Source organism: Dermacentor andersoni, chromosome 6 (assembly GCF_023375885.2).
Source record: "Dermacentor andersoni chromosome 6, qqDerAnde1_hic_scaffold, whole genome shotgun sequence".
NCBI classification, from domain to species: domain Eukaryota; kingdom Metazoa; phylum Arthropoda; class Arachnida; order Ixodida; family Ixodidae; genus Dermacentor; species Dermacentor andersoni.
Window position 1 is genome coordinate 84,835,666 of NC_092819.1, and position 18,206 is coordinate 84,853,871.

Here is an 18,206-nt window from a genome sequence, read left to right on the forward strand (position 1 = left end):
GCAAAGCATGCGGCCTTTAAGCGAAACCGGAGGAAAACAGCACGTGCCCTAGTTCGCAGGTCGCAAACAGTAAAAAGCAGAACGGGGGTTTCCATGCAACTAGGCAACGATAACGCGTTAAATGTACCAACGATGCCAGAGCGCAACTGATACGTGCATACAGAAAAGACGGTCACTGCAGACGGCACAATACGTGGCTACAAGGCAAGTTCTCGTAGTGCAAGAACAAGCGCCAAAATGGCTGCTGCGTCGTCATTCGCCGCGTTGGACTACGTGGTTCTCACCGGGCTCCTCGCTTTGTCGGCCGGCATCGGCGCCTTCTTCGCCTGGCGGGACCGCCGAGACCAATCGAACCGGCAGTTCCTGACGGCCAACAAGCAACTCGGATGGCTGCCGGTGTCCGTGTCGATGGTGGCCAGCTTCGTTTCTGCCACTTCCATCCTCGGTCTGCCCTCCCAAGTCTTCGTGCGAGGAACGACTATGTGGATGAACGTCGTGTCTTCGTCCTTGGCGTTGCTCGTTGCTGCCTTCGTGTTCCTTCCCATGTACTACAACATGGACATCACCAGCATCAACGAGGTAAGAATGCATAGCCACCTTTCTTGAATTTCACGTCTCTTTCCGTAAAAATTAAGTTATGGGGTCTAACGTGCCAAAACCACGACCTTGTTATGAGGCACGCTTTGCAATTGGGGGCTCCGGATTTCGTTTCGGCCACCTGGAGTTCTCTAACGTGCGCATAAATATAATTACATGAGAATTTTTGCATATCACCCCGATTGAATGCGCCCGCCACGTTCGGCATTAACCCCGTGATTTTGAGCCTAGCAGAACAACGCCGTATATGTTCTTCGGTTGCTTGGCGTGGAACGATCGCAAAAACACTTACCAGCATCGAATAGGGCGGAGCGGCATGAGACACCTTTCGTAACGCCCTCGTCAAAATTCGCTGCAAAAAATAAAATAAATTAATTAAAAAAGATAAATAAATAGAGAGGTAAACACGCGCAGAACTCTTTGTTGGTGGTTTACTGCCGATTTTGTGTTCTTTGCTCCTGTCCTTGTATTTCTGACTGCGCCTACTATCGCTAACAAGCTTAGTTTACTGCCGATTCCTGATGAACGGCTTCAACATTTTCGTCTGCAGTCGCTTTAGTTGCCATGCAGGTTGATTGAAAACACGTTTTATTGTCACTTTTACGCAATTATGTTGCGGTGATGACTCACAGTAAGGTTGGGAAAGGATAGGTGGTTTAACTGCTCTCTTCCTCCACTATCGAAGACCCTTCAGATACTGAGAGGCGCTGGATTACTCTGTGCTTGGCCTTGTATTCATAGCCACGAAGCTGGGGCCTTACCGCGTCCTCTAATGGATGTTTGACCGAATACTATATATCGAAATCATTCAGCTGAGTGTCTTGCTATTGAATGAGGGAGGCTCGCATCAGCGCTTGATGGGGCACTAGAAAAAGAACACAAACACACGGCGCCGTGTGTCTGTGTATGTCACACGACTCAGCGTCGATGCGTTAGCTCCTCCTGAGTAGTGGCATAAGGGGGTGGAGTCTGGTGCCTGGCTTTCGCCAATTACCGTCGTGAACGAGACAAATGCCTGATGAAATCAAGCAAGAGGCAGTGGTTTAATGTGATTGCTCAGCAACAAAAGAAACTGGCGTTATTAGGTATAGTGGATATGAATATGTTAGACGGAAACAGTAAAGTTACAATTCCAAAGAACAGGTGTAACCAAGTTAAACAATTACTGTGTGCAATCGCAACATGATCAATGAACATCAGTTCCAACTAGATTCCTAAACAGTAATCGAGAAGGCAAATATTTAGAGTCCACAGTCCACAGAATCAAAAGCGACATAAAGTCAACCGGGCGTGCCGGCAGTTCGTCCCAACCGATGCAGCCCGTAAGTCACCCTCGAAGTAGGCGCCTCGACGTCGGCGGCTGGCTTCCACGGCGGCTGGAGGTGTTCGGTGTCGGGGCGGGATGTCGGCAGCTTATTTGCCCGGGAGTTGCTCGGCGTTCGTTTATCGTCCTCGGAGCAGACTGGTGAAGTGTAGGATCGGCGCGTTTTTATAAATCTCTCGAGGCGCCGGCGTTCACCTCTTGGCGTCCAGACATGGATCACACACGCGCACTCTGGTTCTCGCCGTAGTTCAGGCTCCACTGGCGGTCACCTTCACCGGCAGTCAATTTGATCACACACAAAACAATAGCTGCGGACGAAGACGGCTTCACGTAGGCCGGGCTTGCTTCCACCGTGGTTTAGACTCTGCTAGCGGTCACCTTCACTGTCAAGCAATTTAATAACACACAAAACAACAGCCACGGATTCACCCGGCCTCACGTAGCCCTGGTGTGTAGCCACCAAGGTTTCAACCCTACCAACGGTCACCTTCTCCGGCGAACAAGTTAATCACACACATTACAGCAGTCACGAACGCACATAGCTCAACGTGCTCTGGATGTACCCAAGATCACGTTCTCCACCGTTTGCGAAACTGTGTGGCACGTAGGCTTGCGGCCCACTCTTAAAGAAGCGATGCTTAATAGGCGTGTATACATAGGATGCGGGGGCGGAGAATTGAAGAAATAACGCGACTTTTGTGACAGTGTACTTTTCGTATGTCTCATCTAGCGGCCAGAAACAATGTTTAGTAAACCCCGCGAACATGCGAAAGAAGAAAATTTATATAGTCTTTAGTTCGAAGTGTGCTTCCTACCGAGCACTATACGTAAAATCTAAGCCTTATATGTACAGGCCCCCGCTGAACAAACTTTAAGTGGATTCTCCCCCACGTTATTACTGTTGGCAAAGAAAAGACAGATGCTCTTGCATACGAAGCGCTCTATCATCTTCCCAAAGTCAAGGTTCCAAAGAGTAATCAAATTAATAATTCTCACATTCGAAATTATGCTGGGTCGCTTTGGGTTCCACCACATATGCTCTGCGTAACCAACAGATTTCGTCGATAGAAAACCTCACTTCTATATCGAATAAGGACAGGATCTGCTAGTACACCAGCATGGTTATTTAAGACGGCGCGTATGAATTCTCGAAACTCTACGGCGTGCGACGAGACTGCAGACACTGAACAATTTCTATGGTCGTGCCCAAAATTCCAAGACGAAAGGGCCGCTTTCTTGAAGAAACTGCAAAAAAAAAAAAAAAGAAAATGAAAGACGATAAACAAAACGACCTTCCACATGCGTGTCTGCAACACCCTGCGTTCCCTGAAGGATCAGTTATAGCCTGTAAGGAAACTTCACCTGTCCTTATCGCATTCTTAATAGAAATTGGTTTGATGGATATGTGGTGAAACATCGCAGTGATGTTGTACGAGGCGCTCGGGCGGAGCAATTGCCGGCCTTTATCGTCAGGCTAAACCAGCCTGCGCCTACAACCAACCACTACCAGCAAGCAATCGCTAAAAGAACAGGTTTAGAGCTTCATAATTGGACAGCGTAATGTGTCAACGAAAAGCGACAAGCATGCATCTAACATAATGATCTCAGCGATTGCTGACCACCGGCCGTATATTTTTGTTCCGCTTTAATTACCGACATTTTTAAATTAATGAATCAAGTTTGACATACAGTATCGCGCAATTTAAGCTATTACGAGATGATATTTGCTTAGCAACCACTTCACACGAGATTTCTGCCAAGTAACTATTTCTTACTGTTTCCAGTACTTAGAGAAGAGGTTCATGTCAACCGCTGTCCGGAACATTGCGTCCTCAGTGTTTATTGTGCAAACGGTAAGCGGTCTTTTCGGATACAACCATTTATATAATACAGCTGCAAATTGACTTAGTTGGTTACAGGTACTGTGGATTACAATTTGACTCATACCATTGCCAAAAATATAGTGTGTAAGCGACTCGTAGTCTTGGTAGTGCTCGCGCGCATCAGTCATGGCTAGCCAATCATTAAGTATTAGTAAAGTAAAGCAATATAACCGCTTGCAATGATTTGACTTTTGCGAGGATGACTGTTGTGAGAATTGGGCATGTTAAAGGGATAATAAAGAGCGACACTAAATCAGTTTAGAATCGTGGAGAAATGTTTTTTTCAATATTACGCTATAATTTGCTCATAAAAAAGAAGCGTTCATTACTAGTGGAAAAAAATTCACCGGCGATGACGATGCGAAATCGAGCGCAGATCTGTGCGTATTTTCGTTTGGCGTGGCAATATTTTGTAATTTGATTATATAGGTACACGGTTTGTCCAAGGAAGAGAACACCATGAGTAGCGTGGCTGGCGCGGACAATCTGTTTCATGCGGCACATAGCAAACGGAGCGAAGTGTGGCACGACTGCCTCGCTGATCAGGAAATCGCGAGAGGCAGCGCGTGGGCGACGCGTCTGCACGATTCACAGCAACCGTCGCAGACAGACCTCAGCTTATGCAGCGCTTTGTTTCCATATATGGTATCGGTGGACGCGCTCCCCGCATGCCTCATCGATGGCGTCATCGGTGAAGAGGCGATGGCGTGCTACTCTGGCGTCATCCCGTTTAGGTCGTCGCCGAACAGCCCGTCTTGCGCGGCACTGCGCTTTTCTTCTCAGGCTTTGGCAATACCCTCCTCCTCATGGTTCCACTGCACCTTCCTCCTCTGCTTTCCTGCTCGCGCTGTCTTCGCTACCGTCGCATTTCAACACCGTTGCGTTCCGCGTTCACTTTCATCCTTCGTTGGGCTCCGACGTTGGACACCGACGCTCAACGCAGGAATGGGCGCCTAAGAGCTGCGCTCTAAAACGAAGGCCACAACAACGCAAGCAAGCCACGTCCTCGCTGGCCAACGATCCCGCCGCTACCAGAAAACCATTACAAGATTGTTTACAGACCTAAAGCCGGTGTGAAAGTATCAAACGGAAAAGACCGAGTAATAGCAAGAGGATTAGCCCAAGCATGCGGAGTCACACTCCAGGAGCTCTGCGCCAAAGTGATCATACAGACACAGTGGCGAAAAAAACTTAATTCTGGCAAGTACCGAAGAAGAGGATTGCGCACTTAAACTAGCAGAAATAACAAGCATCGAAATAGGCCACGTAACATACGAAGTCACACCGTACCTCAAGCCTATTCCGGGCACTGTACGTGGCGTTGTTCACGGAGCAGAGGAAGGCACTACCGAGGAGCAGCTAGTAGATCTACTAGCAACGACCAACAAGTGCAAAATCCTGTGCGCTAGAATGCTGGGAAGATCGACGTCGGCAGTGATCACCTTCGAGGGCCCGCACGTGCCGTTCTACGTTAAAGTTGGATGTACGCTCACCCGCTGCAGACCCTACAGAAAGTCACTCCAGTACTGCAGATCACCGTGCTGCAGATCTTGCGGGGAGATAGGACACAGACAAGACGTCTGCCCTAATCCAAACGATGAACTATGTGACAACTGCGGAGAACACAGCGCTGATCCAAATTACCACCAATGCGAGGCGAAATGTAAGCTCTGCGGAATGCCCCATGAAACGGCGAGTAAAGACTCTCGAAGGAAGCTGAAACCGGCCGCGCCACCGTTGAGTCAGGGAGCGGCCAAGATCGAGACAGAGAAGCTTCTTGTACCAGGCCAGCGTAGTAACTACCAACGACAACGAGCACATGATGACCGTATCATCATCGCCACAGTCACTGAATGAGACCGAGCAGACAAAAGATCCAGATCCAAGTCGGGATCGAGATCGAGGGAAAGAAAACAGAGCATCCCCCGGATAACGGCAACGAGCGTAGAACACGACAACACCCAGCGCAAGGTAAGCTGGGCCAACGTCATCACAAGGCACAATCATACGTCGAGGGAAAATAATGGCGTTTAAACCACAAGACACTCGAGGTACTAAGACACGATAATGATTCTCTGAAGATAGCACGATGAATTAAAGCGAGAGCTAGAACATCAAAAGAAGAAGGCACAAGAGAAGGAAGCCACCACAGAAAAACAGCTCGAATACCTCATGCGAGAAATAGAACTACGGAGGGAACAGACCCAGCAATCGCTAACACCACTACCGCGGCCTTCATCCCCGCCACCAACATCATCACCAACACGACCAGAGCCATCAACACTGTCGAACCAAGCGGTGATAACCCAGAACGCCTTCAAGACACTTGAAGACCGCATCAACGCCAACGTGACCGTCATGATAGAAACCGCACTGTCCACAGTAACGCAGGTTATGCAAACCACGGTAACACAGATGATACAGACTGCGTTCCCATCTCTCAAGAGCGAAATAGAGAACCAGATTCAGGCTCTATAGACCGAAATGACACAATCGGGAGAAAGTTTCAGTCAACGCATCCACGTGCTAAAAGAAAGAGATAATGATCGCAAGAAACCTAAGTACCCTGCGAGAGAAGCCAAGATAATGGCATATGCATTATATTGGCTTCTCTCGCAGGGTACTTATATAACTAAAGAGAAACATGACTACAAGCAACACCCACGGCTCATAATTTTTCAATGGAACTGTCATTCTACCCGAAGTAAGAGAAGCAACCTTCTACAATTCTGCACGCAGTTTGACCCAGATATTATAGCCTTACAAGAAATCGAAGCTGAAGACTTCAAGGTCAGTGGTTACCTCACTCACGTCACCGACGGTAAAGCGAGGACAGCATTCCTGGCCAAGAAGGCCATCAACGCTCAACGGCACGGCATCCAACACCGCATCGAACACACCCTCGTCGAAATCGTAACCGAGAAAAAACAGCAGCAAAGCCTCTGTGTGTTGAACGTGTACAGCCCACCATAGGACCACCTAAAGTATCTAAACAAGTTAATGGAAGAAGCTGAGCAAGGGTAACGGGCTGATAGTAGTTGGAGATTTTAATGCTCCCCATGTGGCCTGGGGTTATGCGGCCTCAAAAAAAAAAAAAAAAGAAACGAAATCTGCACAACGTAGCCCACCAACACCTCTTCACGCAACTCAACGACCCACATACACCGACGCGCATCGGCAACAGTGTATCTAGAAACACCAGCCCCGACCTCACATTCGTACAAGAACTCAAACAGTATGAGTTGAGCTGCATGAAAGCATATTTAGCGCCAGCAAACAAGGACGGAAGGGAGACGACACCACAACGCGCTGACTTCAACAACTTGATTTTCAGGAAATACACCTATATAACCCATGCACAGTAGCGCCATCTTATCCAAATCTTACTCATCCAAAAAAGCCGTCTCTTTATCTAACAAGTCGACTGAAGGGGCACTAACACGCGTGTCATTATTCCGCCAGCCTGGGCCTCAATAATCTCTCGCACGTCTTTATCTTTGTGCTTCGCAAAAACCCGGCAGGATCCATCCACCGGCGCACTGCCGCATTCCTGACACTGGGTCGACAGATGACCGTATTGCTTATTTTTCACATTTTGGCAATGTTCCCGTAATCGGTCATTAAGACATCTCCCTGTCTGTCCGATGTATTTTTCCCACAGGACAGCGGAAGCTCATATACAACAGCTTCTACGCGTCCCACTGGCGCTTTTCGATGATTCGTAGAGCATCCGGCAGCTGGCTTACGGTACGGGTCCGTTAATCGACATATTTTTGCCAGCTTTTCTGGTGCGGAAAAGATCACTTTTGTGTCCACCCGGCTAGCCATTTTCTTAAGTTTATGTGCCGTTCTATGCAGGTAGGGCACTACCGTTACCTTCCTTCTACGTTCCGTCCCTTGATTTGCCGTGTCCCGAGTTGTGCTATCTGACCTGCACCTTTTTAGCAGCCCCTCGACGACCGAAACTTGCACTGATTCCGGAAACCCTGCTGCTGATAACCTTCCCGATTGATCCATAAGACTCGTATAGATCTTATGGTGGCAAGACTTCTTTAGAGCATTTCCAAAGCATAAGTTGGCAATGCTCCTCTTGACGAGCTTCGAGTGGGCTGACCGATACGATAACAGGGGCTTATTAGCTCTAGGTTTATACTCCCAACACGTGTGCCGTTCCATGAACTCGAGCTGAATATCTAGGAAACGCAGCACGTTATTGGTGGGCTCTTCAATCGTGAGAGTAAGTGGGCTAAGGCCTGCAGAAAAAACTTCGTAAAGCTTGCCTACTGTAAAACGTGCGTCTGGTTCAAAAAGAGCGAGATAGTCGTCAACGTATCTGACAACTTTAACCACCCTGTGCTCCGACAAGGTACGGGACAGGTTCCTGTTATGGTGAGCTAGAAAAATGTCACTTAGTATGGGCGCCAAACATGAACCGATGCAAACCCCTTGCTTTTGAATGAATATGTCATCATTCCATGCTGCATATGTAGAGTGAAGGTAGCAACTAAGCATATCTAAGCATATCTGCATGGACGAGAATCTTGGTAGCAGCCATTATATAGTGCAAACTATCATCCCGCACCACAAAGAAGTCGGAAAAGCCAAGATCACGGAATGGCAGGCCTTTCGCAAAAACGAGAGCGCCATTAATGCGACGATAGACGACATAGAAATATGGATCAGAGGAGTTGTGGAAAGAGCCGAGAGGCACACGAGGACAATCCAACTGTCGCAAGTCACCCCGTGGTCGACCCCCCACTTACTCCACCTGTGGGAGGCGCGAAGGGATCTCGCGAAACGCTGGCAGCGTAACAAGTGCAACCGGAAACTCAAAACTCGAATCTCCAAGTTGATCAAAGAAACGCAAAAGTACTCTGAACAATTTGAAAGAAAGAACTGGCGCGAGAAATGTAACAAGCTTCAAGGGACCTTAAGCAGCAAGCACACTTGGGCGGTACTCAAGACTCTCCTATCAAAGAAGGAGAACAAGAACGCCGCAAAACGGAAAGTGCAGAGATTCGTACACAACCACCAGAGGACAGAGGAAGACATTATCAAAGAAGTGAACGAGAAGTTCCTCGGTACGGAGCGGAACATAACTGTAGATTCGCACTTTGATGAGTATCGAGGCAACCCAACTATAGAACTGTATCGGCCCTTCACAGAAGCAGAAATCGAGGGGGCTTTGATCAAGCTCACCCGCAACACGGCGCTGGGGTACGACAGAATAAACAACAAGACCCTCCTGGAACCTTGACGGACCTTCTCTAGACGCGCTCTTAGAATACATCAACGAGTGCTGGGAACACGGTAAAGTACCACCGGAATGGAAACATGCCGGGGTAGCCGTGATACCTAAACTCAACAAGCCCATCAGCGTGCAGAACCTTCGACCTATATCCCTCACTTCCTGTGCTGGAAAACTCTAGGAGTACATGGTGCACAACCGCATGATCGAACATCTCGAATACAACGGACACGTCCCAAACACCATGTTCGGATTTAGAGCTCACCTGTCCACGCAAGACGTGTTACTGCAGGTCAAGGAAAAAGTCATCGAGAAACTGGACACGCACAGCAAAAGAGCCATCCTCGCACTTCACGTGAAAGCGGCTTTCGACAACGTGTCACACGAAACCATTCTGCAACACCCCAACGTATATAACTGCGTCGAAAAAATATACAATTACATCAAAGCTTTTCTGAAAGAACGGACAGCCACAGTGGGGATAGGCAACTTACGCTCTCAGAAATGTGACATACCGCGAAAGGGAACCCCACAAGGCTCCGTCATTTCGCCGATGCTATTCAATTTGGCGATGAGCTCGCTACCCAAACAACTGAAGCAAATAGAAGGGATTGGTCACGCAATATACGCTGACGACCTCACCATCTGAACTACGGGAGAGTCGACAGGTAAACAGCAAGACGCTCTGCAAGAGGCAGTTGACACAACGGAAAAGTACCTGGAAGCATGTGGACTGACGTGCGCACCTTAAAAATCGGAGGTCTTGGTGCTGAGAAAGCGCACAAGAGGCCGACAACCGCAGCAGATACCAGACCCGGTAGTAAAGGTGGGAGGCATCATGATTCCGCAGGTTACGACGCTCCGCATTCTCGGACTCCTGATTCAAAAGTACGGAGCCGGGGGAGCAGAATTGGCAAAAATTCAGAAAACAGTGCAACGAATAACCCACCTTATCAAAAGAGTGACGAGCAAAAGTCACGGACTCAAGGAAGACGACTGCACGAGAATGATACAAGCGCTGCTCACGAGCATCGTCACGTTCGGGACCCCATACGTTGACATGAAGAACAGTCAACGAGACAAAGTAAACGCCTTCATCAGAAAATCCTTCAAAATTGCCTTGGGCCTGTCCCCCTCCACGTCCACAGCGAAACTACTCAACGTGGGAGTCCACAACAAGTGGGAAGAGCTCGTGGAAGCGCACAGCGTGAACCAACTGGAGAGACTAAAACTGACAAAGACGGGAAGAGCCCTGCTCCAAGATCTGGGCTACCATGTCGAGGATGAGAGGCACCTACCTCAGCGTATCCAACACGAGATCAGAGACAAACTACACATAAGTACCATTCCCAGAAACATGCATCCCGAGTAGGACAAGGAAAGGAGACAGGCGAGAATAGAGGCGCTCAAGCACGTACTCGAACGCACCAACAGCAAAGAAGAAAATGTGAGATACACGGACGCAGCTACGTACAGATCGAACAACCAATTTGCAATCAGCGTGGTCGACGAGAAGGGCGAACAACTTACAGCCACATCCATACGTGCCAAGGACGCGAGCACAGCGGAAGAGCTGGGCAGAGCCCTAGACATCGCAACGTGCAAGAAGACCCTGATTACCGTGGTGACGGACTCGCAAGAAGCATGCAGAAGGTATATGAATGGAAGGATCGGAAAGGCAACGCTTCAGGTCTTGAAGAACACCGAGATAAAAGCAGCACAAATCCTTTGGACGCCGGGACACGATCCTCTCGCGGGGAACCAGGCGGCGCACGCCGCGACTCGAGATCACGCACGCCGAGCCATCTCCGACACGCCGAGAACACGGACCAACGACTGTGACGAGGATGATGACCGGATATCCAAGAAGCACTCGGATATCTTGGCGCACTACAGGAAGCAGAGGCGTGGCTACCCGCCCGCGCATAAGGCGATGAGTAGGGAGCAAGCCGTAACCTGGAGAAGACTCCAGGCTGGAACCTACCCGCATGGAACACTGCTGCACGCAATGTGTCCGAGCACCTACGGGCGAGACTGCAAGTTCTGCCCGCCGGACACACCCAACACCTTGCGCCATATGGTGCTGGGGTGCAGGAATAATCGAGAAGTACCACAGTCATCATCACCACCAGGCGATAACATGAAGAAAGAAGCGGATTCAGAGGAAGAATTGGAAGACCAGTGGGAGGCTCTGCTGGTGACGCAAGACCCTGACAACCAGCTACGGTTGGTGAACAGGGCTCGGGCAGCGGCAGCTACCCATGGCTACCTGGATTGAGGAGGCCACCCACCTTTGGGCTCAAGAAGCCTGGTCTAACAATAAGGTATTTCTCTCTCTCTCTCTCTCTCTCGCACAAACCGTAGCGCCGGTATACACCAGTATTGCGCCACTGATTCCAATTTATTTCCGCCCGTTTGGTAATTTTCGTTGCTGAAGAAATTGTTCAAGCTCCCTAGATACAGTCACTGACTCTTTCAGAATGCAATATATTGTTGGTTTGTTAATGAGATTATATTACATTAGATTGGTTAAATAGAGACGTTAATTAGATCTACGCAGAAACTGTCAAAATTCATGGCATGATGGGTAGCTAGTGCGGGAAGTTCACGCTGACGTCGCCACCCGTCTTTCCTTTTCGCGTCTTTTTTGGCTTACAATATCCGCGTGCGCTAGAGGTAACTTTCACCGTGTTCCAAAAACGCACCTTATCAGTCTAGATTAACTTACTGTTCATCTTTAGTGTCCCTTTAAAACATCGTAAAGAATTTATGTTTTCGCATTTCAGCTACTGTACATGGGTGTCGTGCTGTACGGCCCATCACTGGCTCTCGGATCTGGTAAATATAATTTTCTCTGTGTGGTGTGCACTTATGGTGCAGCTGACTTTGCTTCTAAAACAAATGAGTACGCAGCCTTTAACGCGCAATGCCAAAGAAGTAAATTAGTGAGTGCGCATAAAGCTAGCTCAAGCTGGGCTTGACGGTGGAAATTTCGGTAGAAGTAGCATGACGTCATAAGGGAGAGTGCACAGACCTGCTATCAAGAAGGCGTAACCCAAGTTGTTTGATAGCTTGGGGTACTAGGAATGCGCTCGTGATGCCATCATGGTCGTTGCATCGTCGTCATTCCAGCTTTGTCAACCGATTCTCGCCATGCCGATGTCGTCACACCATTGTCGTCATGCATTCGTAGTCATGCGGTCGTCGTGATAAAATCGTTGTTCTATCGGTACACAAGGAATATTAACATCATTACAATTTATATTCGATGACGACGATACGTGATGTTACTTCCTAACGTGCGCAAATTTTAAACAATTATAGTACTAGCATGTAGGTTTGACTGCTGAAGAAAAAGCCTGCAACAGTCGCATGTGTTTAAAATGGTTAGCTGTTAAACCGATGAGTTCTGGTGGCGCACATAGAAGGATGCATCGATTTGTTTTCACAGCTCTCTAAATGCAATAAAGCGCATTTCCATGTATCGGAAAGCTTTACTTTGCGCCATGCAGCCTTCTACGGCCCGAAAGCGGATTGCGTGACGCAACGTAAGGTTTTCTTTATCTTGCAGTGACCAGCTTACCGGTGTGGTCTTCTATCCTTCTGAATGGCTTTGTATGCACATTCTACACTGCCATAGTAAGTCATCGCTCCTTCTCCTCCCGGTATTTTCGTATTTCTCTTTCTTGAGAGGGTGTGGTAGGTCACCATTATAAGCACAACAGATAATATGACACGATTCCTCGCACTATCTCACGCAAGGTAAGGTCCCATTTTAAAGGGGTACACAGTGCCCGTATTTGCCTACCGATTACAGCTGACGTATGATATAAAAGCATGCTTACGGTTATATAATGGTTTCAATGCGAGTGTCAGCTATAATGACTCATATCAGCCGTTATATCTTCATCGCCCGAGAACGTAGAACCGTTTGAGTTATGTGAGTTCTAATGCCACCTATGGGTGTACTCTTTATCAGTGCACGTTAGCATACTACTGCCCATATGAGCAACCACATCCGCAAGCTTTACAACAGATTTCATCAGCTGAGGCAGCCACCTTTGAAACACATCGCACGTCGTATTGGAGACTGTCGTACGTGGTGAACGCATATGTTCGTCAGAAGCATCCAAGTATTCACAAATAACCTCCTACGCTAGAAGTTGTTTGTAAGATAAAGATTTCAGCCATCCTCGATGGTTTACATATTATTCGCGAAAGCGGCGCTTTGGAAAGATGGCTGCGTGGATTGTTGGAACCTGTCGGAAACACCTTGAAAACCCGTTGGAGTTTGTTGTGTGTCTTGTGCTATGTGCGATGAAGTGGTTGTTTAATTTTAAATCCGAGCGTTCTTACGCCTTATGCCTCCTCTGCAGCCGAACTATAATTTATTCTTTTTGCTAAAGCAGCAATGCAAAGCTACACTAACTCCCTCTATAGTGGCAACGGCTTGGAAAAAGAGCCGTTTGTAAAATAAAGTTGATCTATGTCTCCCTATAGACTGTCGGATTACTCTATCTAAACTCTCTGTACAATAATTAAGAGCGCAGTAATTAAGAGGACGAAGACCGAGGTTGAAACGAATGAACAGGACAAAGCTCTTTGCACAATACCGAGTAAGTAAGAATAAACCAACTATTACTTATATTTCTCGCATACAGTCCATGCTGTTCCTGTACGCATCCATGGGCCCTATAACGTAAAGCAATCCCAAACTTTTCTATTTCAATTCGGCAATCAGCCCTCCGCGATTGGTCAAAAACTTTTGTACCACCCCCACTTCGCCTCTATGTCACTCGACGTCACGAAAACCGCGATAGCTCCTCATCTGATATGACGTGTACACACTGATTATGCATGATTTGATCGAACAAAAGAAAAATAGTTATTTCTAATTCGACGCCTTTTTTCCATTAGCCATCTGCTATTGGTCAAAAGTTTTCGGGATGCACCCACTTCACCTGCCTTTCACGCGACGTCGCAAAATCGCGAAAACTCACCGCGTCAAAGTGACGTGTACGCGTTAAAGATGCGTTAAAATGCCGAACGAAACTGAATTATCTTCCGAATAGCCGCAGGCTGCCCCGTCTGAAAGGAATAAAAGATGGCTGCCGCCGATCACTTAGGCTCTGGCTACTCGCACCTGCCGGAGAGCATGGGTTTATTTGCGTATAATAAAGCTTTCTGCGTGGCCGTGTAACGATTTCCAGCATTTTCGGCACGTTTACGACCTCTTTCTGCCAACTCTTCTTTGCTGAGGATCCGTTTTAGCGTCATTCTTAAGCTTCCGTTGCATGCCGCCGCGATTTTCGACCAGCCACCGCAAGCTAAGTAAGGGAAAACGGGCCAATCGCAGACGCCGGCCACCACCCTCTTCATCCGGTTATCGATTTTCATTCACTGACTCGGCCCCATCCAATCACTCTCCACTTGAGCGTGCTCCTCGCCTCTTGTCAGCCAATTAGATAAGACAATCCGCTCAGTGAAGGCAATGTTATTCGTTTTTCAAGCAAACAAAAGTGACCTCCTATGAACGAGGACAGTGTTTGATAGGTCTGTTTAGACAACCCTGCGGATCACCACCCGATGATTGCGCCGACGGTTACGCAAATTTGACGTCAGGAGATTGGAATAAAAACATATTGGAATAGTTTTAATTTACGTTATAGGGCCCCATGTCGAGCCCGCATTTAAGGTTCAATAAATCTTACTGTACAGCTTAAGTCAACAAGGCTGTCAACCAACAACAATCATTGTATTTTCCGGTCTATAGTCCGCAATCAGACTCACAGGCAGATCCGGGCGTGAAATTAAAAGCTATTCCTCAGATATTTCACACTCGGTGTGTATACTGCAATGACAAATTTAAGCTGGAAACTACTTTTTTCTTATACCAGTATACAGGTTTGTCTACCTTGGTCTCGCCATTGTAGAGTCGATGCCGCTATATGGTTTAGCAGGGTAAAAGGTTGCTGGCGCACTCAGGATTCATGTTTTTTTTTATGTGCTCGTGATATTAAAAATTAAATCTTGTAAGTCCTCGCCACGGCGAAATTCCAACTTTTGGGTATGTTTAGATCGCGTACTATAAACGGGAGCATACGGTAGTCTTCTTTTCCTTTTTCTCTGTGTGTGTGTGCGTATTCTTTCTTTTTTTCACAGGGTGGTATCAAAGCAGTGGTGTGGACAGACGTGGTCCAAATGGTCCTCATTTACGCGGGCTACACAATGGTCATCGCGTCTGTGAGTTTCATACGTTCTGTGGAGTACGTTAGGCAAATTAGGCTTGACGTAAAAGTGCTTCCTTTATCCCGCTAACGCAACACCGGATTGTATTAGGAGAAGCGAAGTGGGATGGCGACACTTTCCGGTATTGCGTTCTGTCAGAATTTGTTCGAAATGTTTCTGTCGCGTTTTTCTTTTTTCCTTTCCTTTTTGTTGCATTTCTTCTGATGATGAAAAAGAAACAACTGAAGAAGCTTAATTAAGATAAAAGCGTTGAGGCCTGTGTAAATCGAGAAGTGACACTTTCTATATTTTATTTATCTTTAGAGTCTGAGTAGGGGCTCACGAAATGTCACCCGAATTGCTGTTTCAGACCACGTCTCGACGCAGTACGCAGAGAAAGTAGCTACGTCCTTTCCATGATCACATCCATTATTTTGCCTTCTGTAGTGCACACTAAATACCCTGTGGTTTTCACATGAAATCTCTTGCCCTACTGCATGCAATGAACTAAGCATGATCTTTTGGCTAGTCCTCAAAGATTGGTCTATAGCCTAGACTAGTTCCGGCTAGTGTATAATCGTATAATTTCGCTTGGCTTGCGTTACACACCATTCAGGTGCAAATCAGATTCGCGCTTTCCGCCTCATAGAGCTCCAATAACTACAGAGAAAATATAACAAGACAGTGAGGTCTGAAAACCAGCGCGTCGCAAAAACACTCTCATATTCCTTCACGGCTACGAAATCAGGCCAACGTAATTTGTCTGTCCGATGAAATAAAACAGAAAAGCGCTTGGAGCCCTCAACGTGCCCTGCAGTTATAGATAAACATATTGCAACATTTCTTATATGCAATCCGATAATGCCGCTCGATATTAATATCTAAATAATGTGCAGTTTATTCCGTATATACTCATCAATTGCGCAGAAAAATTGGTACGCCACAGAACAACGGCGGAATATTTGTGCTTCGTAGGGAATTCATTCAGCAGAGAAAGCAAAAACAAATATTCGATACTCTAATGAGTCTGATGAATTTAAACTCGATTTCTGCACACACAGCTGTTATGAGCAGACGGCTATTTCAGTCCCATGTCGTACTTAGTAGGCAAGCACTATGGAAACTATACGCAAGTATATATAGTGCTGTCGTAGAATAGTGTCTCGGTCGGCGCGTTTTGTATAACGCACTTGTTTTGGGTCTGATCGAGACGCTCTCCACAGAGCAACGGTTTCATACACATTGCAACCACAACTAGCTAACGGAAGGTTGCGTCAAATGATGTCTTTGCACCTTCGGGCTTCCACTACGTGACGCACTGTTTTTGGTCGCGGGCACATGTGGTGCGCCGTGGCAGCTGGTCGCAGAAGCGTGTTACTCCGATCGTTTGGTAGTAAATAGGTACATATCTTCAACAGGAAATCTTCAAGTGTTGCAACAGAAAAAGTATATATTTCTTTCATCTGTGACGCACTAATTTATTTCAGTCACGAATACGAGCAGTGAGAGCAGTATTTGAAGCCTACATAGTGTGGCCTGCTGTGTATGAAACGGAGTGCATGTACGTTTAGAGCTTCCCACGTGGTCTCGAGAAGCACTCCCGGGTATTCTTATAAAAGTTAGCTTTGGTCAAGTAGGTTTTTAAAAATTTGGAGGACGCTTAAGCTTCGCCTTCAAGAGTGGAACGCGATAGCGCTATCGCACCCCGTTCACACCGCCAACTCATTCGCTCGACGTGCTCTTGAGTCACACAAAGACACGCGGTGAGCGCCGAGCAACACAGCGTTCGGCGCGGCAACGAAACGTGCGCCTGAGCAAGCGGAACGAACCAAAGAACTCGGTGTCTAGGAGGGAGAAACTATCTAAGCGAGCCAAACGTCGTGATCGGCACAGACTGTCGGGCCGCGACGCGCCATGAAGGCGGACGCGATCATGGGGCTGACGCTTCGATGGGATCGTCCTCTATCTCACTTGGGAGCACCACGCAGACGCGTGACTCCTCGCCAGCAGCACGGCACACATTTCAGGGGACGCTTTCCCACAAGACGCGCTACGGCGCAGCGATCACGCCAGAGGCGTCCCGCATCGGACACTGCACCTTGGAATCGCGCTGTGAGCGGAAAGAGGAGCCGCGTCGCCTAAACACGAGGGTTAGAGTGACGCACGGTGGAAGTTGGAAGGGGAGAGAGTGAGAAAACTTATTAAACGCAAAGGTATTGGGGCATCCTCGCACCGGTCCCCGCACGTCCCCAATGCGCTCAAACGAGACGCAGGGGAGAAGCGGGCGAGCGGCGCGCCACCTGTCAGGGCAGCGCCGTACATTGCGAGGAGGGCGTCTTCTGTGTTTGCCGCAAGATGGCTCTGCGTGTGCACCAAGCGCAGAAGAAATGTAGCGGTAACGTACTTCGCTACTCGTGTAACTGCGACTTCTGTAATTTACATGCTCATAATTACCGATATACACTGCAGTATAACTTTCTATGGCACGTTTCTAAGACAACACCGCATTCACTAGAGGCGCTTCTGTCGCGCTTTGAACCATCGAACTCATGGTTGAGTGGTAGCGTCTCCCTCTCACACTCCCGAGACCTTGGTTCGATTCCCAACCAGCCCATCTTCCAAATTGTTTTATTTATGTTTGTTTTATTGTTATTATTATGTTATTTAATTGTTTGTTTTATTTATTTGTTTTATTTATAAATGGCCTTCCGCCATTTTTCGCTCACGGCCAACGCCACCGACGACATCGGCTTTTCGGCGATACGAGCTCCTAAAAAGTTGAAAAGTGGAAATGGTGCCCTTAAAATGAAGCTTGAACGCTGCCAGCTTAAAGGGCACGATAGAACATTTACTTATGAGGGAGGAAAAGAAGCGCTTTCGTTACCCTCCCTGATAGCTTAATATCACTCATTTTAATGTAGGGATA

The 18,206-nt window shown here is 47.7% G+C and overlaps 1 protein-coding gene across 1 annotated transcript in view; it reads left to right on the forward strand.

The window, feature by feature from the left end:
• Window positions 1-225: 225 nt before the first annotated feature.
• Window positions 226-18,206, forward strand: part of LOC126522987 (sodium-coupled monocarboxylate transporter 1-like) — a 41,782-nt gene continuing 23,801 nt past the window's right edge. The window contains exons 1-5 of the mRNA XM_050171828.3: window positions 226-579; window positions 3,706-3,774; window positions 11,839-11,890; window positions 12,624-12,691; window positions 15,215-15,295. Of these exons, the coding sequence (XP_050027785.2) occupies window positions 238-579; window positions 3,706-3,774; window positions 11,839-11,890; window positions 12,624-12,691; window positions 15,215-15,295 (612 nt within the window). The 5' untranslated portion in view covers window positions 226-237. The remainder of the gene's footprint in view (window positions 580-3,705; window positions 3,775-11,838; window positions 11,891-12,623; window positions 12,692-15,214; window positions 15,296-18,206) is intronic.